Below are 26,075 nucleotides of genomic sequence, written 5' to 3'. Positions count from 1 at the left end.
TGGATTTTTTTATTGTTTTTTTCCCGTGGTTATTTGATGAGTGTAAGCTATGTACATCCTTAGTGTAGCCATCCTCCTTTCATCTCTCTTGGCTGCCTGCCCAAATGCTAATCTGTGACCCCACAAAGAGTTCTTTGTGTGAAACTGAGGCAGAGTGGCACACTGAAACAAACCTACCAATAATACCCTTTCCTCCGACGCTGAATGGAAAGAAATATGTATAAAGCAGCGATTATAGCCACACTGTGGAAGTGCAGTAACTATTTCTATCTAAACAAAATTTTGATTTTTTTATTCAAAGTTAATGATACTCAACAATTTACATGATCTTCCAAGAAGCACAGTTTGGTTTATGCAGTGCTTGATTCAAAAGCAGTCAGAAGTATATGACTTTAAAAGGATTATGTGCATTCTGGCTTTTCCAAGCCTGTGCTTGGGACTGCAAACCATGTTGCAAATAGCTGTGAGCTTGGAATCTGGATTTGTTTTCTTTTTGTGTTCTTTTGTGGAAGCTGTAGTGGTTCTCTTCTGTAGTGTGGAGGTTCATAGATGAAATAGAACTTGTTAATAGTATCAGAAACAAATTTTTGTAACAATGTAGTGCAGCATCCATTTTTCTGCGCAGGCATTTTCTGTAAATACAACTTAAAAGTTATTTATATGATATTTATAAAATCTTAGAAGCTAATCTATCATACTGATAGGGCTGTTATTGTCATAGTATGTGAGTACATTATTATCTCTCATGCACTTACTTTCACCATAATCTGTTTAAGATTGGCAAGTCTACCATTTCTGTTTTACCATTAGGGGGATAAGAGTCACAAAAGGCCAAGACTTGAATTCTCAAGATGTTTAGGTGCTAGCCAGTTTTGAGCTTTTGGGTCTAACTAGTTTCCCTGCTGTTAGACAGGAAGTTAATTGTAAAGGGAGCAGAATCCAAGTTCCCATAACCCTAGATTATGTATGTCAACAGTTACGTTATGGTAGCTGGTTCAGAGTACTTCCCATAGAATAGAACTGTATCAGTATGATATAGCTAAGTGATATGGTTTGTTACAGCAATATGATATAGGTCAGTGATATTTGGTCCCTGACAGATCTAAGACTTTTTAAATAGAGGATATAAATTGTATACTGTAGTACATAAACGGTTACAGCTCTGACAGCCATAATATCAGTTTGGTATCAGTCATCACTTCTGTATGCTGGCATTAGTTCTAAATATTGTTAGCCTTAAGAATTTCTTGTAGAGTAAAGATCTTACAGGTAGGCTGGCAGTGATATAATTTGTGTGGTAGAACTCTCCTGAGAAAATTTGCACAGCACCTGTGAGTGCTACTTGTGAGTCTTAGACAAATATCTCATGATTTTGGATAAATTAGTTCATACATTTCTTTAAAATATAAGGCTTAAAGAGACATGAATGTAATTTATTCAAAGGAATTGTCTTAATAGAAGCAGGTTCTTATTAATTAGTTCCTTACTTCCAAAAGGAAAAGTTACTACTGCAGGCACATTGGTAATGACAAAGTGTAAGTGCACTGTCCAAGAAACACAAATTATTATGAAAAATGGCTAAGAAAAGTCTACTCAACTCTGTTGATGTTGGAACAGCAGTATTTGGTTATGATGCTTCTTTGAAAAACAGTATTTATAGTGTTCTCCCACCGTACATCAGCCCAAACAGAAAAATTTAGAGAAACTCTACAAAGATGTTATTTGGGCTATTATAAAATTCATCCAAAGGCATTGTGCCAATAAGAGGAACACTGCCAGCTTGAGTTTGTATGAAAATACCTATTTCCTCACAGAGTAACCTTTAAATAGTATGTCTTGAAATAAAAAAAAAGTTATAGAGGTTATTTTCCATACTCATATTTAGTAGAGTTTTGGGTGCAAACATTAGAATAGGCATGGTAATGTCAGGCCTCATCCTTTCCTCTGTCCTTTGTCTGTGCTTGTGTATCAGCTTTCAACTTTCAAAGTTTCAGTTTTAGCCTTTGTTATAGCTACAACTATAAAGGCTTTCTTAAGGAACTTCAGGAAGCCAGCTATGTACAAAGTCTGTCAAAATAATTTAAGTAAATGGTCTGAGACTGGGGATTTGAGGGAAGAGAGAGGGGTAGTTATTCTATTTTCTTGAAATGAACTTGTAAAATGACATCTCACACTTTTCTGATAAAGTGTGATTTTTTTTTCCCCCCACGTTATTGCATCCCTTTTCAGCTCTGCAGTGGAATTTCATGGGTGTGATGAAGGATGATCAGCCACCTAAAGTTGTCTGTATATTTCCTACATACAGGGAAAGAAAATGTCCATGCTCACACAGGAAAAAAAAATAAATAAAAACTAAACCAGGTTTAAGAGGGAAAGGTCATGAGATGGGTATGTGTGAAGGTCAAGTAGCCTTCACTCTTGCAAAAGTATTATATACTGAGGAAGTGACTTCTACTGGAGCCAGCAGTCTGGAGTTAACCTGTGGGTGGAAAATATGCTGCTGATGACCCATGCTATTTAGGATTCTTACATAGAGTTTGCTTGTTATGGAAATGTTAACGTAACCATATGTATAAAACCACAGAGAACATTTCTTTACTAAAAGTAACAAAGAAAGGTAGTTGAACTTGGAAATTCTTCTGATATTTAACAAAATTATTTGCTGTTTTAAATGAATTAAGATGCTTTGTTTACACATTTTACTAATTTAAAACTGTAGTGTATAAAGATCAGTCATGCCCCATAATGCACACTGTTGTTCATTGGTTTATATTTTAAAAATTTTACTTAAGTAGTACCAATGCATTTTTTTTTTACTTACCATTCTTTGGTTAAGCCTATAATGTCAAAATTCCCTGCTTGAGTATGTACAGCATTTTCCAGTTTCTTTGTTTTCCTTGCTATGCTTCTTGCAATTCTATACAGAAACCTTGGCAGTTCAAACTTGGTGCTCTTACTGCTCTCTTTCCATTTTCCTATTTGTTTTCTCTAGACATTATCATTTTTAACATACATCATACCTATTTCTCTATATTTGATCTCATTTTTATGCAGTTTTTAATCCCTGATATCTGGATATAGACTTTCCAACTTGTAAGCATTTGTTATGGACTAAACTTCAAAAGAGTACTATAAGAGAAGCGAAAAGGAATTTTTGGCTTGCCCCTCAGGCCTTCTAGAGCACCAGGGTCCTTGGAGATTTAGGAAGCCTGGCAAGTCAGACCTGACTTGGTGAATCCATAGCTGGCTGCCATGCTTGCCAGGGTGCATGCGGAACCAGCCTATCCAATGGTTCTTGACACAGGCTGCCTAGTTTAGTGAACCAACTATCGTGAGGAGTTTGGGCCTCCTATAGGTATCTTACCCTAGAGATCCTGAATGGACTGCCATAAATTGCCCTGAGGTCCTTAATGTCTACAAATATAGGAGTCCAGTTCCTGTAAAACACATAACCTGAAAGCTGGGAAGCAAAGGGAAACTAAGAGCATAACCCATATCTCCCTCATTGGGGAGCCTCAGGTCCTAAGTTCCATGCAAAGCAGCTGCCTGAGAGCTTGGAGACCATAAGAAGCCAAAAAGCTTAGGAGCTCCTGGAGACCTGGCGTTCCAGCTGTTTGGCAGCCCATCAGGCAAGAAGTCAGGGATTCTGTGAAAACCAGAAGTCAAGCAGCCTGGCAGGCTACTCACCAGCCATCTGGCTGACAAGAGAAAATATGAAGAGGTACGTTGGTAATTTAGCCTGCCTTTCTGCCTGGTTTCTGTCAAAACTTTTCAAGAAGTCATTGTGTTCTTATGGAAGGTTTTGGTTCCATTCCATTAGCATTTTCTGATGGAATACTGTTCCACTGGAAAATATTTGACCAGCTTTCATTGTAACTTAGTTTATAATAGCTACACATGCTGGTCAACAGCTTGTCATGTAGACTTGCTAATTGGATTTTAAAAATCTACAAAAAGTTTAAACCCCATCCTCCTCACATTTCTTCTTTTTCATCTCTTCTTTGTTTTTCCTTCTTATTCATCTCACTTTTTTCCTATCTTTACCCTCTCACTTGCTACATGGGACTTCCATAGATTTTAAGGCAAGAAAAGAGCACAGAGATCATTGTGTCTGATTTGCTGCATAATATAAACCAGAAAATTTCAAGCAATCATTTTATCTAGCGCAGAAGCTTTTGATTGAACTATAACATATTTTATACTTCATGCTTGTTCAGATTCTCAGTGGTCTGTAATGGTAAGTGGTACAATACGATAGGATTGCCTTCTCATATACCACTCTAATTTATGGAACCATGCCAGAGTTGCAAAGACACAAACAATAATTGTTGTAACAATTTATTAGTTTGCATTGTCACTGCATTGATTGTTTACCTAGGCTGTCCTCAGAACATTCCAATATTGCTGTCTTACATCTCTACAATATTAAACTACATATTAGTGATGACTATCTCATAAACATATTAATAATTAGAAGAAGTTTGCTTAGACACTTATTTGGATTCAATTCAATCCAAAACCAATGGAAACAATGTTTAGTTTTTCCAGTTATTCAATGTTATCTGTTTCTCATACTTCCATTATTAAAATTCTTTTCAAAGTAATATCTAAAGCAAATCATGATGTTTTCTCTACTGTGGCCTCAAAGAACTTTGATATTAGTAGTTTCACTGCTTCTGTGAAAAAAATTAGGATTTGGGCATTTACCCAGGACTGAACTTCAGTGAGAGTTGTGAGGAGGGGGAGGAAGAGTAGGTGTAGTCTGCCAGACTGAAAAGGAAAACAATAGACAAAAGAACTACTAGAAGTTGCATGAGTGACTATGTAGACTTTTTTTTTCCCCCTGCCATCTTTTAGAGAACGTGCATTGCATTCTTTCTTGGGCTGTACGCTTGGCTAATGGGCTTTGCTTTTGTTTCTTGAAACTATCAATAACAATATACTTGCCAAGTATTTAACTGTGCAATGATCAAATCCCTGAAGAGCCAAGAGTAAGGAATTCTGCTCTTCCAGGCTACAGAGTAGCATTGGAGCCATGTTAAAGCTACTCTGCTTTGCTGCTCTGCCTTTAGCTGCTTCGGTGAGGTGGAAGGGACAGGAAAATCCATGTTGATTGTCTGACTTTTTCCCAGCACCTTGCATTTTACAGGACAGAAGAAGATTTGTGAGATGTAGTTAAATAGTTTCATCTCACAAGGTGTTTCTTCATCAGTTCTGCTACAGTGGAAGCCTCCACAGCTGTATAGACAGGAATAAAATTAGCCTTTAAATATGAAGTAATTTGATTAATAATACCATTGAGTTGTTTCATAAGAAAAATGAATAGAAACTGCATTACCTAAATTGTATGCTTCCCTTTTTCACTGAACACCTATAATATAGAAATTTATCTGTTGAATTTCTTTAGTTTGAATTTTAAATTGGGTTTTGCATTAGGATGATAGGTTACTCAGTCAGCGATAGGGGATGAAAATGGACAGCTTCCTTCATTAAAGAAAAGGTAGTTTAAAGATTACTCTTGATAACTTGATAACTTGTATTTGCACAGCCATACCATCACTTTTTGGGGCAAAAGTAATTCAATTTGACAAATTAGCTTCGACACCTTAAGGTTTTTAAGATGTTCTAAGAGTGAAATTCTACTTTTTTTTAGTGGAGAAACTTTTATCTTTCAAGTAGGGTATTTTTAAAGATAAACATAATGTGTTTTTGTAATACAGTGTTTAGCTTTAAATCTTTCAAATAAAGAAACCAGTATTCACTTTGGAAGAAATAAGAAAGAAACTCAGAACTACAAAAGAATTCAGTAGTTCTTTTACAAGAACTGTATGTCTTAAGGCTGATGAACTTTATTTACTTAATGAAAATAACCACAAAAAAACATATAATATGATGACAAGAGAACTCAAAAATCCCAAATGTTCTCCTTGTATAAATACTGCAAAGATCAAGTGATTTTTCCAAATCTGTCTTTCTCCAAATATTGTAATGCTTTCTGCTCCTAATTAAAAAAAAATATGCGTGAAGCTGGTCTATCTCACATTGGCAGAAGCCAATGTAGAAATAAGTGAAAAGGGAAAGTTAACTAATTTTTTTAAATAGTTGTGCAGTTCAACAAGATGAAAATATGTGATTAAAGAGTAGCAGGATGGGGCTTTTATTAGCACAGCAGGTAACTTTGCTGGCCTCAACATCTATGCCAGATAGGGTTTTTTTTACTCCTTGAGATTGCAAACTCTTCCCTTTGAATCCAGTTTTGAAATAATATTTATCGTACTTTCTGAGGATAAAAACTTTGCTGCCCACTAGTTAGAAGATATGGTCGTGTGAAGTCATGAAAAATACTGTTACCTCTTCCCATCTTCTTCAGCCACTTAAAATGTACTTTAATGATCTATATTTCTTCATATCTGTCACCTCAGGTTAAATATTACTTTAAAAGTTATAATAATGATGAAGATTTAAAATGAAGATATTTCCTGTTAATACGGTAAAACGTTCTTGCTCCCCTCCTGCCAGTTTTTTTAACATTTTTATTGCTTCTTTAAATGTCTTTTGTGTTTGGCCTCTGACTTTGTTCAGCTCAGGAAATATTATTGTTAAAACAGAAGCATTCAACCTATCATTAATACATACACTCAGATGTATACAATAAAATTACCTATTTTATTGCTTATCAGTGGGAGTGATTTTATCAATATTTTTATCTATAAAGGCTGTTTCTTAGGCTTTATTCTTACCATACCACTTTTTTTTCCTGCTTAACTTGAACTGAGTAGCCTTGTTAGGACAATTAAGAAGTAAGGTTTTGTCACAATAGGTAAGGAAGAAGTAAATTACCTAAATTTGCTTAAATGCATTCTTCTTTTCTTTCAAGTTGTTTTTTGTGCAGCTATATCCTAACATGTTCTCTAAGCTTTTCAAAATACTTGAAGTTTGTTGAATTACTTCATATGTAACACTGAAGAAAGTAAATGTAGTTTAATGGCTATATTAATAGATTAGAGTTTGCAGTATGTAAATACTGAAGTATAAATGTAGTCTTGGGCTGGAAATAGAACACTTTCCACTTCCAGTTCAATATCAAAATAATGTTATTACCCAATAGTAAACTACTCAGATTTTGAAACAATGACATTTACATTTCTACAGTGAAGTTTAAGAACTACAGGTAAATATGAAAGCTTATCACACACTAATAGCTGGAAATGACAAGCCCTTTGGGTGAAGTCTCATAAAAAAAGTTGTGCGTCGATTAATTTAGAAGGTGGAATTTAAAGATTGCATTTTTTTCTATATGAAACAAAAAGTGCAAAAAAGATTTCCAAAGACATGTTATGTATGACTTTTCTTCTCTTCTGTTACAAAAATAAGTATAGATGAAAATGCCCGAGAGTATTTGGAAGCTAAAATCACAGAAATTACTTTAGATTTTATAGTATGAACAGCTATCTGATCATTAATACAAGTATACTCAAAGAACATAGATTCAAAATAATTAAATCCAGACCTCTGCAATCACAGGCACAACTTCATACAATTTCTTCTTTAAATATCTTTCAAGTATGGCAATTGTATATAATAAATACACATCTTTCAGTTAAAAAAAAAGTAGAAATTTACTGTACAAAGCAAGAATGTGGTTTTGCTAAATGATACCAAAAAGATTGCATTTGTTGTTTAAATTTCTTTGGAAAAAAAATAGATCTTGTAAGTAACATAACAGATTTTAAAGCTCTTGTTTCCATCCTTCTTTCCGCTCATTGTTCTTCAAATTTCTTGCTTCTTTACTTTTCTCTTTGTCTTGCACAGACCACCAGACTACACCCACAATCACATTTGGGAAACTTTCCTGACATGTGGTTTCTACAGTTTCCCTCTGCTTTTCATCACTGGTACAAGGTTCTGTCCTTGTGTTTAGCTGGTTTCACAGGCGATTATTGAAACTCTTTTCTTTTACTTACTGCTGGATTGTTTATATGTTACTCCATCAATTTAATTGGACCGTGCTCCTTTACAAAATGTGGAAAGTATAAGCTTGTCAGAAGAGAAGTTTAACAAGTAGGGTTATAATCACCTGGAAAGAAAATACGTACAGGTAGGAAAATATAAAATGTACGTATTAGTTCATTAAGATGGGATACAGATTATTTTATGTCTTCATGAAACATCTTTCAAGAACATGGATAATAATACACAGATATCTGAACCATGCAGAAGAGTAGAATAATTTTCATGTATAGCAGGGCCCCTTTCAAATCTTAGACACTTTACTGTAGAGTTTACCTGTTGAACAGAAGCCCTTCTCATTTGTTGAGCCAATAGTTAGACACAAGGTAATGCACACTTCTGTAGTAAGTTTCAAGGAATTGAAATGTAAAATTCTCATTTTCTTTCCTTCTTCTGTATCTGCTCATTTAGCTGTCTAGCCGTCTAATACATATAGGTAAGAAATTTCTGTGTAGAAATCTTTCTCTGTAACCCATTATCTACCACCTTTGGTAAAATTTTAAAATTTCAAGACAGACATGAAAACTGATATTGAGAGATACTGGTTTTATTCAGGTGATTGTCTGTAGATACATTTACACTGTGGTATGTATACACTAGCAACGACAGAGAAACTTTTATGCTAGCGTATCCGTGGGAAACATGCTGTAACCCACCTCCCTTTACATGCAGCTCACATGGTAATAGAAGTGGCAGAGCACTGCCCTTCCGTCTCTGTTTCTCTCAGCTGCTTTTCTGAGTCACAAACCTTTATTGTCCTTCTGCATAAACATTTAGATCCTCTTTTAATTTCTGTAAGGGCCTCTGTTATTTGTTCATTCTGGTTTTTTTAGGACTTCAGCATGAAGTTTGCTCTTGGATACTACCCTTTTTCCACATGCTGTGGCTTCTGGTTTTGACCCTCACACTATATGGCTTTAACCTCTCCCTTCCAGTCTCAAGAATTGCACTGCCTGTGGTGGAAAATGTTTCATTCCTGATGGGCCTACCCACTGCTTTTGCTTTCTGCGAGAAGGAAACATCACAGCTAAGAGTTCTGTTTAGCGTTTGGACCCAGAACTAAAAAAGATGAACTGCAGCATCTTCTGGAATTTTTATTTACCAAGTCCATGAGCAATTTGATGGATTTGCTCAGCAAAGCTAACACAATACAAATGGACCCTACTCTGTTCATAAATCAGCCCCCAAAAAGAAATAAATATAATCCAAACCATTCTTGGTCTCAAGGTCACTCCCTAGCCCTAGGAAAGATCATACTATCCATGTCTGCACTTTCATGAAGTCCTAAGAACTTTCAGTCCAAAAGGATTTCAGGAAAGTGTCTGGTTGTTTTTATTAAAAATTCTCCTATTGACCTGTTGAAGGAAGCAAATGAAAGAAATTCCCCTTGCAGACCTTTCTTTCCATCTTTGCACATTTAACATCACTGAGGTGCATAGGCTAAAATTTCTTCTACAAAGTTACTGCTGACCATTTGGCTGGTCACTTTTATTCTCTTTCGAGTGTAATAACAGTTTGACACCAGGCCATCCAATGCTGCCTGCAGATGTGCCACCACGATGTCGCCAAGAATCTCCTCTGACCTATTTTCAGTACCCTTTTGTGAGGGGTGTGATTTGGGCACTAATGACATACTTTTAGTAAATAGTTCCATAAAAGTTAGATGACCATCAGAAAACACCTGAAGTTCTTGCCTACAGTGGTTTCTGACCTGCATCTATTTCATAATCATTTGCTTTTCTTAAGTCTTATGTTTCTACAGAAATCCTTAAGTTAGCCATAATTAAGTCATTTGCTAGTTTCTATATTTATTGGACAAAGAACTTTAAGAGAACTACTTATCTTTCCAGATCCACATCTGACAGGTTGAAAATCTAACAAAAAATGTTGGGCTGGATTATAGATTGTATAAAGAAGTCCTGATAAGCACGAATATCTAAGTTTAGTATAGAGGTCCACTCAACTAAAGTAACTGATGGGCCCATTCAAGTAGAAATGGTGATTTCTCCAGATTACATTGCAATACTTGATATCCTCAGGTTAGGCACTTAAAGTTCTATCCATCCCTTTGCTAATTATTATGTTTACAATGAAGTTTCTGAAAATGCTGATGCATTTTGCAGTGTTGTCTTTCAGGGTCCGTATAACTAGGCATCCTGAGAACCCCTTCTAGATGGTTGTTGGCAAAATATTGCTTAGAGTTACCCACAGATTGAATAAACATGTAAAAAATCATTCAAAGAAGTAGATGTTTTTCTATTCTGGCATGGTTTCTGTCCATGAGGAAACTGAAAATAGATTGTCTAAAATAATGTAATCTTACATGGTGGAACATCTTACCAAAGAAAGAGATACATTTCTTTTCAAACATCTCAGTTTAGTGGAGTGCAATGAATCTTGGTGTGTAGCGTTGGTCAGTGACTATGTAACTTAATCGGTTAAGAATTTGTGTTTAAACAAAACTTAGATTTATACCCTCTGTGCTTTTAAGGGTACATGAAGTACTGTATGCTGCATGTCACTTTATCAGATACTGTCAGTTCCTCTTTGCTTGAGGCAACCAGATGAATTCCATGCCCGTTAGTTCAGTCTCACAGTGCCAAAACTGCTGGTTTTCTCTGTTTTACACATTGACATGTAAACATGTGCTTGATAATTTGAGTTGACTAATAAACACAAGAGTGTGAGAACAGCCAATGCTGTGTCAGACCAGAGATTCACTGACACAGTATTCTGTTTCTTATACTAGCCCACAAGGAATGCCTAAGGAAAGGTAGAAGAGCAGGGCAAACTTGTAGACATGGCTCCCCTCCCCAGAGTGCTCTCCCACCTTCAAGAAATCTGTGGCTCAGGAACTATCTCAATCAGAGGGAATACTTTTATATTGAATAATCCTTAATGGATTTTTTTTTCTGTGAATTTGTCTAGTTAATTTCTAACATGTAAACTTCTAACAGCCACTGCAGTTGTGCTCCAAGGACTTCAACATCTTAACTATGCTTTGTTTGAAAATAACTTCTTTTTATTCTGAACATGCTAGCTGCCGATTTCATCTGATGCTGCCAGGTCTTCTCCTACAAGAGATCCCTGTGAGCCCTTTCCATTCTACTCAAGATTCTATACACCTCTATCATACCGCTCCTCATTTTTCTCTTTTATAGCCTTGAGTGTCCTAGTTGGTTAGTCATTCCTCCTACAGAACAGTTCCCTACCTTTGATTATTCTTGTCATCTTTAAACCTTTTCTAATTTTACTGTAGCTTTTTCAAGATGGAAAAGATGGACCGGATCTGCATAGTGTATTCAAGATCAAGGCACACTGTTTAGTTTTCTATTTCTTTTCCAAGAGCATACTTAGACATTTTCCCAGAGTCATGTTTGTGTCCTTTAGTTGCATTTTACATTAATTGTTCATACTCTGAGGTGCACCATGGTTCTCCCACAGTTGCTGTCATGACTTGTGTAGCCTCCCCTCTTAAGTATTCCTGAATACTCATTTGCATTGATACAAGAAAATAATATTACCACTCCTTCGTCTTAGCTGTCAGACTTAATGTAGGAAATAGAAGACACTATGAGAGCCTAAACAGAGGTGTCTATTGCTGTTTTAGATGCCTTACGGTATGTGAGGCACCCACCTGGCAAATATGATACAGCAGATAAGGGAGACTTACACCCTTCTGGAGTGACAGCTTGAGGCTGTAAAGAATACGCTGTGGTCTCTAAAATGACACTAGATACCTTTATTTGGGCATTGAATTTCTGCCTAGATGGTGGTATGTAAAACAGTCTAACTCTCATATGTCAATCAAGAGAGCTCTGAGTTCTGAATTAGCCATATTTCTTGGTGAAGGCAACACAGCAATAGCTGCAGTTTTGAATAATTATGTCATGCCAATCTCTTTTTTTAACATTTGCATATACATACAAATTGAATATTTAAAAATAATGTTTCTTTTGATTCTCATTTAGGATGCTGGGGAAATGGTTCGATCCTTTGTTGGTGGCTTGGAACTGATAGTCAATTTGCTAAAATCAAAGAATAAAGAAGTTTTAGCAAGTGTATGTGCAGCCATTACAAATATAGCTAAAGATGAAGAAAATTTAGCTGTTATAACAGATCATGGAGTCGTCCCTCTGTTGTCCAAACTAGCAAACACAGTAAGTAACTTCTAAACATATTATACTAAGTATCTGAGTTTCTTATGTCACACTGCATTATACCCAACTAAAAGGTTATGACAAGAGCGGTAGATTTTGCAGCAGCTACAAGGAAGAGCTGTAGAATCCTTCCTCTGTGAGATGTATATTGGACATGAAAACATTCTGTAGCTGGTACTAAAATTGCTTTGGAGATGAGCTTCATTTTAATAGTCACTGTTGCTGAATATTGCTTTTGAGAGATGCAGCTGCCGTATGAAAAAAGCACAAAGGGTCGAGAGAGCAATAAATCTGAACCATGCAGAGAATCTCAATGATGGGCCTATATGTTACATTTTAATGCTAATCTTATCTAATTTCCAGTCACTCTAAAAGCACCTTTGAAATAATATAAAAATTCACAGCACTTCCTACAAAGAGAATAATGAGACTACTAGCTCCATGCCTTGCAGCTCTCTCCAATTTTTAATTGTACTGCAGTTAAACTGGAATGCCTTAAAGATGTTTGAGAATACAGTTCTGCTTTCCTATGAAATTTTTATTGTATTATGTTGTCTTTAATTTATTATGTTTTTACCTTCCTCAGAACAATGACAAATTAAGACGTCACTTAGCGGAGGCCATTTCCCACTGTTGCATGTGGGGGAGCAATAGAGTTACCTTTGGAGAGACCAAGGCTGTAGCTCCTTTAGTATGTTACCTGAAGTCAAATGACCCATCAGTTCACAGAGCTACAGCTCAGGCTTTATATCAGCTTTCAGAGGATCCCAACAACTGTATCACCATGCATGAAAATGGAGTGGTGAAGGTGAGGTGGAAGGTTTTTCTTATTTGGAGTTCAAATTATTGAAGGGTTTGGCATGGTCAAAAGAAGAGATCTTTCATTTGAAATAGTTCTTGAATACTGCTGTGTACGTCAAATTTTCTGAACTTTATCCTAAAGATGTTTGGTTAAGCAGTGAATTAGGGAACAGTGTTGCAGTGCTAAAGATATTACAGCTAGGTGGTTGTTAGGAAAGGAAATATGATGTGGACATTCACCTCTAGAGTACTTGACTTGATTCGACTCTGACCTAGGCTGGTAGTGACGTCACATCAGCATTTTGTCATTCTCAAGTGACTTTTGCAAAAGAGGCTGGCTTATCTTAATGAATAGTTGCCTAGTATAGCAGAAAGTCACCTGGGAACTGAGTGTAACTGGATTTGGGGACAAATTAAGATAGAATAATACAAAGGCTTCGTTTACGTGGAGCTGTTTCAGTGAAACAGTGAAACAGTGTTTCTGTTTCTGCATTTACTTATAAAAATTCTTATTTTAGGAGTTAAGTATGAGCACATTCTGCAAAGATCTTACTCTAGAAAGAATTTTTCTCTCAAAAAGATTTTTCTAGCAAAGTTTTATCCTTTGGCACAGGAGAGATAAGGATTATGGCCTTAGAGATGGAGATTGTAGGAGCTCTCAATTTTCATAAATTTCCTGAAAGATTCACTGTTTGCAGACTATTCATTTTACTTCATGTTCAGGTAAATGTATTGAAAGTAAGAGTTGATTTATGATGTAGTGCTACTATTAATGTTGAATTTATGCCTGCACTGATTGTGCACTTTATTGTGAGCAGTTTCAATTCTGGCACAGTGTAATGGTCCTGCATTATCATACATATATCTGTAGTTGGCTATATCTGTAGTCGGATTAAAAAGATCCACTGGTCAAAAATGTTTAAAGACTGTGTAAAATGTGTAAATGTGTAAAAAAGTTTAAATGCCAAATGATTCTGTGATTCAGATAATCTGATTTCTATCAATCACATGGAAAATAATGACAATAATACAAAATATGGAAAAAAATGATTGATCTTTGCAAACCACTTCTTCACTATCTTTTGATAATTAAGCAGTATTCTCCAGCTTCTCAATGGACTTTATTGAGCCATAGCCATGGCATATTCAATTAGGGAGAACAGCCATAGTTGTGATAATGACCTTTCCCATTCAGTATCCAGAAACAGTCACCCTGTCTAATGTGGCAGAAACCTTCTCCACTATACTTAGTCAGATGGGTATCTCAAAGAAATACTGTCAGAGGAACAGATTTAATCACTCTGTTGTTTAGCTACTTAGGGAGATGTGTACGATAAAGTGTCTGAATTTCACTCTGTATCATTCAAAAATGAAATATTCATTCCATGAACAGAAAATTCCCTTGAATTTTAGGTCAGAGCTACAAATGTATGTGACTAAGAGATGCAGTGCTATCCCACATACCTTGAAGTATTTCAAAATTCCATGAGGTTTGACTAATCCTCCTCTGTAGTTCACAAGATCTCAGTTTTTTGGGGGAGAGCAGTCTGACTGCAAACAAAACTGGTTCTGTAATGAATCTTTAAAATGCAGCCAAACCTGATCGAGAATTAAGAGGTTAAAGAGCGTTAAGATAAAAACACCTGTGACCACACATTGCCATGAAGGGCCTGGAATAATTCTTCATACCTGCTAAGTATCACAAGGTGCAAAAGTCTTGGGAAGGATTTTTGAAAATTATTCAGAATATCAGTGAAATCACCTCTAACCTTAAAAGGTTGCACCGTTGATTCATGCCATAAGCTGTTCAGTTTGGTAGACTGGAATCTCTTCATAGCCAGGAGGTGACTGTGAACCAAATACATAGCCAGGAAAAGAAACGTTATGATTCCTTACTGCTCATTTTTCTCACTGGCAGTAAAAAATGAAAACATTCTTCACAAATAATAATTCTGTATTTTTAATTATCCAGATATTTTAAAATAGCATTTTTTCTAACATAATAAGTATACATGGAGCTGTTATTAAAGCTTTATTCCTTTAAGTCTTTAAGAAATCCTTAACACAAGGCAAATTGATAAAATGGGTAAGTCTAAACAGTAGGACCCTGGAGCAGTTCCCAGCTCTTATGTCCAAGTGTATAGCCTGGCCACATACTGATTGCATGTTAGGACTAAACCTGGATGCATACATTCTGTTCTGTCAAAAAAAAAATACAGGTGCAGACCTGGAATCACAATATGTATCAACAATTGGGAATCAGGACTGCAGGGCATATTGCAAAATGCATTTGCCTTTCAACTAGGATATAGCCAGAGAGAATCCAATACCAGTGTATGTGTTGAAGATAACATGGCTCAGAGATCCATGTTAATAAACTGTGAAAAACCTCTATCTTGAGCTTTCTTACCTGTCTAGCTTTGGTAGCATGGAGCTCAGTGTCAGATGATTTGCCTTATTCTATTAGTATGACTGCAGTACAGGCATATCCATTTTAAAAAAAGTGTGTAGTTTGGTTTTGCCCCTATTTTTCAGGGAATGGAATTCTCCCACTCACAAGAGGACAATACCTATGGTCATCTAGAGTTTCTAACCCTAAATAAAGCCTGGTTTAATTAGCAATTATCCTGCTGTGATGTTTCCAACCACTTTCTAATGTTTATATGTTGTGTTATACCTAGAATGGCAAAGCAGCAAAGCGAAGTGAAGCAACAAATAGGCCTTTCTGGAGGATATATCAGACCAGTGAGACATAGTGGTTCCTATCCAGTGAGGATGCCCATCTAATAAGTGAAGCGTGGTGGGCAGTCTGAGAAAATATGTTCTGTTGGACCTATGATAGTTTCTCCAGATGTGCTAGTCCAAGTGCTTTTGTTCTGTGTTGCCAGAGCTGAGCAGATCGTGAAGCAAATCAACACGCGCATCATGACAGCTTAGGGCCCAGCTGGCCAATCCACCAGTTATTATAAGCTTGACTTCTATGCTGGCACTGTTGGAATTACCATCAAGAATCAGTTACTGGAGTTTCAGAAAGGCTAAAGAGGCATTCCCAGTTGGCAAGGAGAGTGGGTGGAGGAGATTTAGTTGCTCAAATGTAAGAGTCAGTACAGTGCTGAATCTTGCCTGGTCTATTCAGTTGGTCTGCCCGGCACAGGTGAGGCAGTAGTTGCAGCACTGTGTCTGTGCTATTGAGTATCTTTGCACCATGCTTCTCAGTGATGACAGAATGTCTGGGTGTTTTCATTCTTCTAGCCTCTCCGGTGAATAGTTGACTGAAAGCATACTTTGTATTTATGTAGGGATTGTTATGTACAGATTTTTCCAGCACCAATCATATTTTTGCTTCTAGAAAATTTGTCTGGGTTCCTTTGATATTTTTTCATCCTTTTACCAGATATCTAGCGTTTTAGTAATCATGCCCAGCTGGATTAATGTCACAGCTGCTGTAGTTCTAACTAGGTTGCAATACATGCATAATCCCAGGTGTTCTTCAGCACATGTTCATGTGCTATGTTCACATGCACAGAAAGTCTGATGCTTGAGGGAAACATTTACTCTATGTGAAAGACACAGATGCTGAGTGCTTGAACAGTTGGTCAGAGACTTTCTCAAAGCATCAGACTTTCTGACCATTCACTATGCAATGTGTATGTACATGTTTCTGTCGAGGAAACCAGGAATAAAAATATATAAGGAAAGTAATTCCAGCCAGATTCTCATATTTCACATTTTGCCACTGCTGCAAACAGTATTTGCTAATCACAAAACAACAGGTATGTGACCACAGTTGTGACAGAAAACCAGTGTTCCAAGGTTTCACCTGTTTGTAACCGCACCCAAATATGTTCAGTTTTCTCAAGCAAGGATGTGGGACAAAAAGGTTGGGAAATACTGGTGTATGTCAACTGCCATGTGAAATTCTGAGTAGACAAACAGGGTGATTTTGGAGGAAGTTTAGAAAGGCAGTTTATGAAGTTTTTCTTCTATGTTCAGTTCCACACTCAATATTCTTATGACCGGGAATGGAACAATGGTTATGACTTGTGACAGATGAATCAATGCTTTCTTTCTACCAAACACCAGAAAGTATTTCCTCTTTCTGAAGTAAAAATTCATGGCTGTGCTGGAAAAGAGATTTGTATTTTCAAAGACCCAGTAATGACACATGGGACACTAGAAAGCAAGAGAAATTTTTAGACATCAGACTAAGGAACAGGCATCAACCTGAATTCAAGATTGGAGATAGCTGTCCACAAACCAAGGGAGAAGAGAAATCCAGTAGGGGACTGGCAGTTTGTAGCCAAGATAAGCAGGAGTACCAGGCAACGTTCTTCACACTTGGAGTCTGTCACAATTAGAGGGAAGAGAAATAGGAAAAGTCACAGATGACTGGAAGTATCCAGACGTCACCACATTCTTCATGGAAACAGCAGAAAATCTCCCTTAAAATGTAGCTGTTGCAGAGGAACAAAGATGTCTATCTATAGTTGACTGCTGCTGAAACCTTAGAACAATCAAGCTTGTTCATGAAAAGATCTTCAACTGTCCACTAAAGAGTACATTTATAGGGATGCTCTTTTAAGATGAATTGTGGAAAGACTGTTCTGCAAGGCACAGGCAGATGAGGAAGTGCAACTACTTCAGTAGTGAAAAGATGAGTCTAAACATGGTTTAAAGGAACAATTCAAGTAATCTGAAGATCCTGAAAGAATATTTAAATCATTGTCCTAGAGACCATGTCACCATGTCAAATTTATACAATGCTTCTCTGTGTTACAGTCACACTTTTTCTTGGTTATGTTGGCAAGCTGTAGACTGGGACATGTTTCTGAAGTGAGTGAGTGAGGATGGCGGTGTGTATAGGCACTTACAAAACTGATCATAATATACCTTTTAAAAGACTTCAGATATTTCAAAAGATTCAATGTATGTACAAGTGAAAAACATGTAACTGATTCTTCCTGGTCATTCTTAGTTTGCAAATGAAGAACAATAAAAGGTAATCTATTGTGGAAGTTAATTTCTGATTTTATAAGTGATATAAAGGATTTGTTTTTGTGGAATATCATTATTATTTCAATGTAAAGAAGGCCTGGGAAATTTGAATGGCCTCATCACCTACAGAGTTGGGGACAATTTTTTATGATGAGGCTAATGAGACCTCTGAGGAAATTATTAAAGTAATGAAAAAAGTAAGAACAAGGGAAAATAAACACCCAAAATCAGGCTGTGGAAGAACAAAATTCATCAAAGTCATAATTCGTCTTAACTTTAAATGTTTACATTGTCAACATGCCCTTCTGAAACAGTCACCCAAATTCTTGTAATAGTCAAGGAAAAGGAATAGATTCTTTGTTGTGTTTCATCTCTCCTAATTTAGACATTTATGTAAAGATAAGGCACCTCAGTCTCTACTGGCAGTATTTTCTGGTCTTCTTTGGCTATAATGGGAGTGCAGGTTCAAAGTTCAGATCTACACATCTGGACTGTAGGTTTCTATGTTTAATGGGGTGAATCCCATCCCAAGGCAGTGGAGAACTTGTTTAAATGACTCTACAGTCCAGTTCATTATTAGATAGGAATGACAGAATTCTGAATAATAGTGCAATATGAAAGAGCTATTAAAAAAATTAATTTATTCTCTTCCTAGAAAAATACAGATGAGATGCATTTATATGCTATGATAGTAATGAAACACTATCTGCCCAGCAGTAACTGAAGCACACTTTGGACATGATCTAATAAAGCCAGATGTTTTAAATTAGTGGACCTAACTAACTTGAATCCAGGGATTTTGAAAAAGATCTCTGGAGTATTAAGGATGGATTCCTTTCATCTAACTTCGGACACTTTTAGGTATGGAGTTTAAAGTAGTCTAAACTAAGACACCTTCTGTAGTCCATGGAAAGAGAGAGAGGCACCTGCAGGCTTGTGCTAGCTGAAAATAGATGCCCAAGATATCTGGAAGGAATAGACTCATGAAAGTGCCTAGTTTTCTCCACTGAGTATAGAAAGGACCTAGGTTACTAGCTCAGACTAAACAGCTAGCTTTCAGACAGCTGAATTTAAATTAATATCCTCCTGAATGTTGATTTTCAACAAGCCTTGTGGTACAGGGGAAGTTGCAGGGCTGGAAGAAAAGTAATGTGCCAATATTTAAAAAGCCTAAATGAAATTATAGTCCTGTAAACTGGACACTATTCTCTTGTTAAATAATCATAGGTACGTGTATTATAATACTAGAAGGGATCGTTTTAATGATCTAGTCTGACTAGCCTTGCTCATACAAACCAGAGACATTGCTTCAATTTATTTCTGTTTGGAATAGAGTATATCTTTTAGAAAAACACTGACTCTTTACTTAAAATATTCCAGCGATGGAAAATCCACTAGAGCCATCATAACTTGTTCCAGTAGTTAAATACCTTCCCCATAAAAACATTTGCACCTTATTTGTAGCCTAAGGTTTGTCTAGCTTTATCTTATGCAATTACATGTCTGATACTGTTGCTTGGCAAACTGAAAAGCCCTACATAACTTCTGTTCCCATATACGTTCTTTTTGAGTAAAATCAAATTACTTGTCACATTGTCATCTTTTTAACTGGCTGAGCAAGTGTAATCTCTGATGGAATGTCTATCATTCTAATTCTTTAATTATATTTGTGTATCAGTTCTGAATTTTTTATTTTTGAACTTCTCTTTTGGACTGAATTTCAACATACTTCAGAACAGAATTCAGTATTCCAGTAATATCTGTATGAATACTTAAAACAGGTAAAATAACTTCCCTGTTTCTATGTAAGCTCTGTTTGAACATCAGAGATTTTCATTATTCTGTTTGGCCACAGCATTGCCCTCAAAGTTCATATTCGGCCAATTTTCTACTTTGATGTCCATGTCTTTTTGGAAACTGTTCCCCAGGTTAGACCTTCACATGCTATAATGTTGGCCTTCACGCACAGGAGTAAAAATTATGTAATATTGTTAATGTAAATCACCAGTGAATTTAGAACTTGTGATATAAGTTGATTTTTTTTCAGGAGATTAAATCAGATTTGAGTTGTTGTCAATATACTTTAAAAATGTCAGCTGAATTAGCTCTCATTTTTGTAAGAATAATTAATAATTTAAAAGCAGTCACAAAATGTATTCAAGCATTTTATTGTTTTAGAGAGGAAAATTTTAAGAGACCAACACACTGACTCTTCTTGTAATGCCTTTAAAACAAAATATTGCCTTTCCACAATGGAAGATTCCAGGTTTAGCAGAGATACGAGTGATTAGAAAACTGAAGGAGTTCACTGGCTGAGAAAGTGGTAAATACTTTTGAATTATGTAGACATAAATGGATTAAGGTCTATGAAAAGAATACCAGTGGCTTTGATTGTAAAGTATGAAGCTAAAAAATGCCTGTTCTGCTTGCCAGTGAAATTCTACATTTGCAAGTACCTGATCAGATGGTACACAAATATTCTAAAACATTTAGGGAAATCTTCCCAGTGAGCTTCCAGTATCTCATATGAGGATCTCTTGATGTTTTGACTTCAAATTTGTGCTTGAATTCTGAACTAATTAAATCATAAATAGTAAAGGTATTAATTTTTCTGTTTATTCATTTATTTCTGTGTACTGTGATGATGCCTAAAGCCATTGATCACAGATAAGTAGTCCACTTTGCTAGGCAGTGATGTATACTTACATAAGAAGAAGACAACCCCAGAAAACTTTAAATTTAAATGTAGCACACAGCAAGGGAGGTGTGGAGGTGAACAAACAGATAGGAATGGAATGGTAGAAAAAAATCTATAAAAATATTTGTATTGATAATATTTGATAGTTCAAGCAGACCAAGATACAATTACTGCTAATTCATAGCTGCAACTCAATCATCATAAGAAAAACATAAATACCAAATACTAACTGTAAGCTTTTTGTGAAAAATGAGGAAACAGGACCACTGGATAGTAGCCAGTCACCCAGACTTTAAAGCACTTACACCATATGGGAACCATAACTGGTGCTGTTGGCAGTTTTTTGCATGTGTGTGTCTGTGCTGAAGGCTACACGAAGTTAGAATAAATTAGCCTCTGTTGAGCTCTGCATTGTTCTGAGCTGCTTTTATTATCCAAACAAGTTTATTTAAAGATAGTATTGCTGTCCTGCACTATGAACAAGTCAATTTTCTCCTGTTCTTATTCCATTGTACATACAGAACTAATTATTTTTGGGCTAGAGGAACCATTAACTTAATGCTTATAGTACATATCTGAAATGCAGAAGATCAGACTTTCCATTCATGTTCTGACATTTTTTAATATTGAAAGTGTCTATCCAATCTACCAGTGCATAGAACTGATCGTTAGCCTTACTCTGTGGTCTGGTTTATTGAATTATTTGCACAACATGAAGTACTCTGTTTTCTTAACATTACAAAATATTAACAGGTGCCTTCTAGAATATCAATTATTGTAGCTTATAGGAACTTCACCAGGGAAGCTGAAAACCTAATTTCAAGTGCTTGGTACAATAAGGCAGGCAAAGCAGAGACTCATGCTCCTAAGAGTGGGACTTGATTTGTATATTCATACATTTGAATATCTATTTTTTAATACATCAGATTTGTTCCTGTCTTCTCGTCAGACTATAGCCTCAAGAGATGCATGGGGTTTTTTTCAGTTTGTTAACTTTTTTTTTTTTTTTTTGGGCAAAGAATGTGTAACAGCTATAAAGTATTTTCTGAATTCTGTGATGAATTAATACATAAGAGGTATTTGTGCTTTTTGAGTTCTATTCTTAATGGCAGATTAATATTCTTAATGGCAGGTTAATTATACGTAGGCTCTTCCATTCCCTTGTAATAATCTAAGATACAAAACCAGTTGGTTTAACCATGATTTATGAAAGTTATTGTGAAATGTAGATGTAATATTTGGAGAGTTCTTTTATACTTTGTTATAATGACTGTATTAAAAAATACATTTTGTGTATTTTATTGTGCAGAGCTTCCAGAATATTGGTCATTGTTTGCTAAAGTCATAAATCCCTACAAGAAGTTTTGGCTAACCATTTTATGTGAAAAGACTTTCATAAGACCATCTTTGTGAAATAAATAGATGTGAATTACAAAATATGGAAGACGATTAATAGTAATTTCTACTGAAAACATTCCAAAAACAACTTTTTGCCACAAACCATATATATCTGAAGTTTAGAAAATGAAATGCAAAACCACTGGCACCTACTTCTTTAGGAGTATTTGGCTATGGGGTTGGTTGTTTTTTGTGGGGGGCCCTTGGTGAGAACACTGAATACAGAATATAGAGTTTTACATTATTAAGCAAGGGTTAAGATACGATCTTTATAAATCAATCAAAAATATTTCATATAATATCTATGCAATAATATTATTGGGGTACAATAGTATGTATTTGCATATTTACATATTGATATTTTAATTTTAAGTTTAGAAGAACCCACTTTTTAACTATCATGGTTGGCTCTATTCAGGCTCCACAGCTGAGGCTGGAGATACAGCATGTTTGGCACATACTCCAAGCTGATGCCTGTTGCTTTTTATAAATTAGTTGTTACAGTTCTTGGACATCAAGAAAGAGGGCACTAGATGGCAAAATTTCTGCATGTCTGTTGGCTACAGAAAGTATGTCCAGTCCCTTCACCCACAAATATATTGATCGCATCCCACTTTAAAATTTCAGATATAAGAGGTTTCATAAACTAAGTCCAATACTGGTATATTTTGTTTCATTTCAGAAGGATTAATGAAAATTGACAATGTTATGCCACAGCAATTTCTATTGTGTTAGCAACTGCCAGGTGTGAACATTTTCCTTACAGTTTCAGCTCCAGGAAACAGAAACCAGTAAGCCTTTACCTTCATAATAAGCAAAATTTCACCATTCATAAAGTAGGGGTACTTACATGCAAAACATTTTGCTTTTGCGCCATTGCCAAAGGTAATGAAGTTTGGCTTCGGTGTAGATTAAGCCTCAGACTTTAGATGATTTTTCAAAATTTCACATTACTAAAGTTTATGGTACGTAGCAAGCGTTCCGTTAAAATCTGGCTGATCTCAGATGGGAAAAACCAGCAGCCTAAGGGTAATCAGCTTATCTTTGCCCAAACTCTGTGCTTCAGGAGACCTCTAATGTAGTAACATTTGGATAGCAAACCTAGAGGCTGGCATAAAGCTCCTCTTGGCACATTTTAAACATCTTTCAGTCCTAGAAAAAGAAGCTTGTCCCACTAAGCTGTAGGTTGGTTGGAGCTGTTTAACAGTAGCTGTGCCCTGCAGCTCTTTTAGTGATAAATGAGCCGCTTCAATAAGTGCAATTGCAGCCAACTGTGCAGAAGGAATCCTTAAAAAAAAATTTAAATAGCCATTTTTGAAGCTTAAAAATGCACAAACAAAGTATGTTAAACCAAAATATATGTTGCTCCTTTTAATGGAAAAGATTGCTACTGGGTAAGTCTGCCAGCTTCAATAGGTGTGCCAAAAAGCCAAGGAATCTGGCAGAGTCCATAGATAGCAGTTCCATCTTTCATCTATATTTCTTTTCTGTATTTATCTTGCTTTAGAAAATGCAGAGAATGTCTTTTCCTTCCGACTTGGCACTATTTCCAAACCACAGAAATACACAGAGCAGCTTCTTGCAATTGTTTAGCTCCCTGCACCGGTCTTATCCTTGTGACTATATGAAATGTTTCTTTCTAATTTGGCAATAATAAAAAAGAAAAATATTAAAATATTTTTATGTTTATGGAATAATATCTTATCTAAATTGCCAGATATTCAAATTAGTTTTCTTAATTGAGGGATGCTGGGCTTAATGTACAAGGGCAGAATGCCAGGTAATTATTTTTGGCATTCAGCTGATCAAAAATAGTTTCCTTGTATGTAAGGAGCTATTCAAAGAAGCTGAACATAAGAAATAGGAAGAACAATATACATATATATATACACACATACATATACATATGTATACATGTGTGTAAACAGAGGCTGAATTGTCACTCAGGAGTCCTTAATGTACTGAATTATGCATTCATTGTTGTCATCCATGAAAACTACTTTTTTTTTTTTTTGTCTTCCTGTAGAGTCAATCACTCAGTTCAAATTGGCTTCGCGCCCCAGTCATTGTAGCCTCTTTTATGTTGCCATTTCAAAGAGCACTCTGCGGTATCTTTTAAATAGTATGGCACATCTTATTGCTGTCACTTTCAAGGTATAGATGTTAAGGAAAAGTCCTTTTAGAATGTGTAGATTATGGGATGGGCTCTAGTGTTAATGTTCCTCATCAGTGTTCTGTACTTTGGCATAAAGTCTAAAGGCCTGACGAGGCTGACAGGGGACAGGAGGCTGATGAGAATTCTGTCACTGACTTCAGTGATGGTTGGATCAGGTTATGATGCAATGGGGGTTATATAACAATCCATTTCATGTAAAAGCTAAAATGTATCTTCTAGACTATAAGTGAAGGTCCATACAATTTCATTTTATTGGAAATTTTCTTTTATTTAATTTTGCATTTATGCCCAAGGATGATAATTGGCTGTATTTACCAGCTGCTAATCAGTACAGGATTTCTTGCAACAGTTAATGATAATTTTTAATCTCTGGAAGTTTTGAAGAAACAATTAATGTTAAAGTAAAAGAATATTGGTCAGTATTGCTAGTTAATTACCAAAGGGGTCTGATACACTGCAAATTATACATTATCTTCAGATCTGGGGAAACTGGAAAGCTTTCACTACAAGAAAGACATTGAGGTGCTTGAGTGTGTCCAAAGAAGAGCAATGAAGCTGGTGAAGGGTCTAGAGCACGAGTCTTATGAGGAGCAGCTGAGGGAACAGGGGTTGTTTAGTCTGGAGAAGAGGATGCTGAGGGGAGACCTTATCGCTCTCCACAACTACCTGAAAGGAGGTTGTATAGAGGTGGGGGTCGGTCTCTTCTCTCAAGTAACAAGTGATAGGACAAGAGGAAATGGCCTCAAGTTGCATCAGGGGAGGTTTAGATTGGATATTAGGAAAAATTTCTTCACCGAAAGGGTTATCAAGCATTGGAACAGGCTGCCCAGGGAAGTGGTTGAGTGACCATCCCTGGAGGTGTTTAAAAGATGTGTAGATGTGGTGGTCAGGAACATGGTTTAGTGGTGGACTTGCCAGTGTTACGTTTACAGTTGGACTCAATGATCTTAAAGGTCTTTTCCAACCTAAATGATTCTGTTCTAGATAGAAAGTGAATTTAAGTTGTATCTAGTCTACTCATTGCATTTGTGTTGGAGGTAAAAATAAAAAACCCTCTCCATGACATAGGACTGAGAAAGGAGGCATTCATAAAGGTGATTCCATACTGTCATACAGATATGACAGTTCCAAATACCGGATTCAGGCTAAGATACATAAATTAGGGCTCTGTGGCAATATAGAAAGATTAAAAATCTCCAGAAGGTATTTAGAACACCTAAAATCAGAATTGTCCTCTGGAGGTCCTGTCCTTCACCAATTCTTGCCTGTTGCTTACCTTGTCCACAGGTATGTGGGATGTATCCAGGTTTATTTGCTCTTTTTATCTCTGTACATTGTATCTGTGCAATCTGCACAAATCCAACAGTCATTAGACTGGATTAGCTCCTTTGCAGAATTCCAAAGAGAGGTAATTGCTGGACTCCAGAGGCATTATAGGCTAATGGAGCATGTACGTATCTAAAGAAGGTCTGTCATACTTTTGTACTGGATTTGCTGGACATTCACTGTATAGAGAATATTTTATTAGACTTTTGCTTCTCAAAGCATTTTGTCTTCTTGTCAGTTGTATAGTCTATTCATGTGCAATAATCTTGTTGCTATTTGGAAGTGTTGGATTGGCCACACTTGGATTTTAAGAGAGCGTTCAACAGCACTCTTCACCACAAACTCTTAATGAAGTTAAACTGCTATGCTATGAGAAGGCAAAGTCCTACAAAGGGTAAATAATTGGTTAAAAATTAGGAACCAAAATGTAGGAATTAGGATCAAGTTTTGCAGCCAAGGGATCTTGCCATTCAGTATTTCATAAATGATAATGGGAGGGGTGGTGAATGGT

At 36.2% G+C, this 26,075-nt stretch overlaps 1 protein-coding gene across 2 annotated transcripts in view; it reads left to right on the top strand.

The window, feature by feature from the left end:
* Nucleotides 1-26,075, top strand: part of ODAD2 (outer dynein arm docking complex subunit 2) — an 88,394-nt gene that overhangs the window by 49,611 nt on the left and 12,708 nt on the right. For both annotated transcript variants that reach the window (XM_072851529.1, XM_072851528.1), the window contains exons 17-18: nucleotides 11,982-12,170; nucleotides 12,757-12,978. In XM_072851529.1, the coding sequence (XP_072707630.1) occupies nucleotides 11,982-12,170; nucleotides 12,757-12,978 (411 nt within the window). The remainder of the gene's footprint in view (nucleotides 1-11,981; nucleotides 12,171-12,756; nucleotides 12,979-26,075) is intronic.

This window comes from Ciconia boyciana, chromosome 2, assembly GCF_034638445.1.
Source record: "Ciconia boyciana chromosome 2, ASM3463844v1, whole genome shotgun sequence".
NCBI classification, from domain to species: Eukaryota; Metazoa; Chordata; class Aves; order Ciconiiformes; family Ciconiidae; genus Ciconia; species Ciconia boyciana.
The sequence above is the reverse complement of the archived record's forward strand: the minus strand, read 5'-3'. Positions and strand labels throughout refer to the sequence as shown.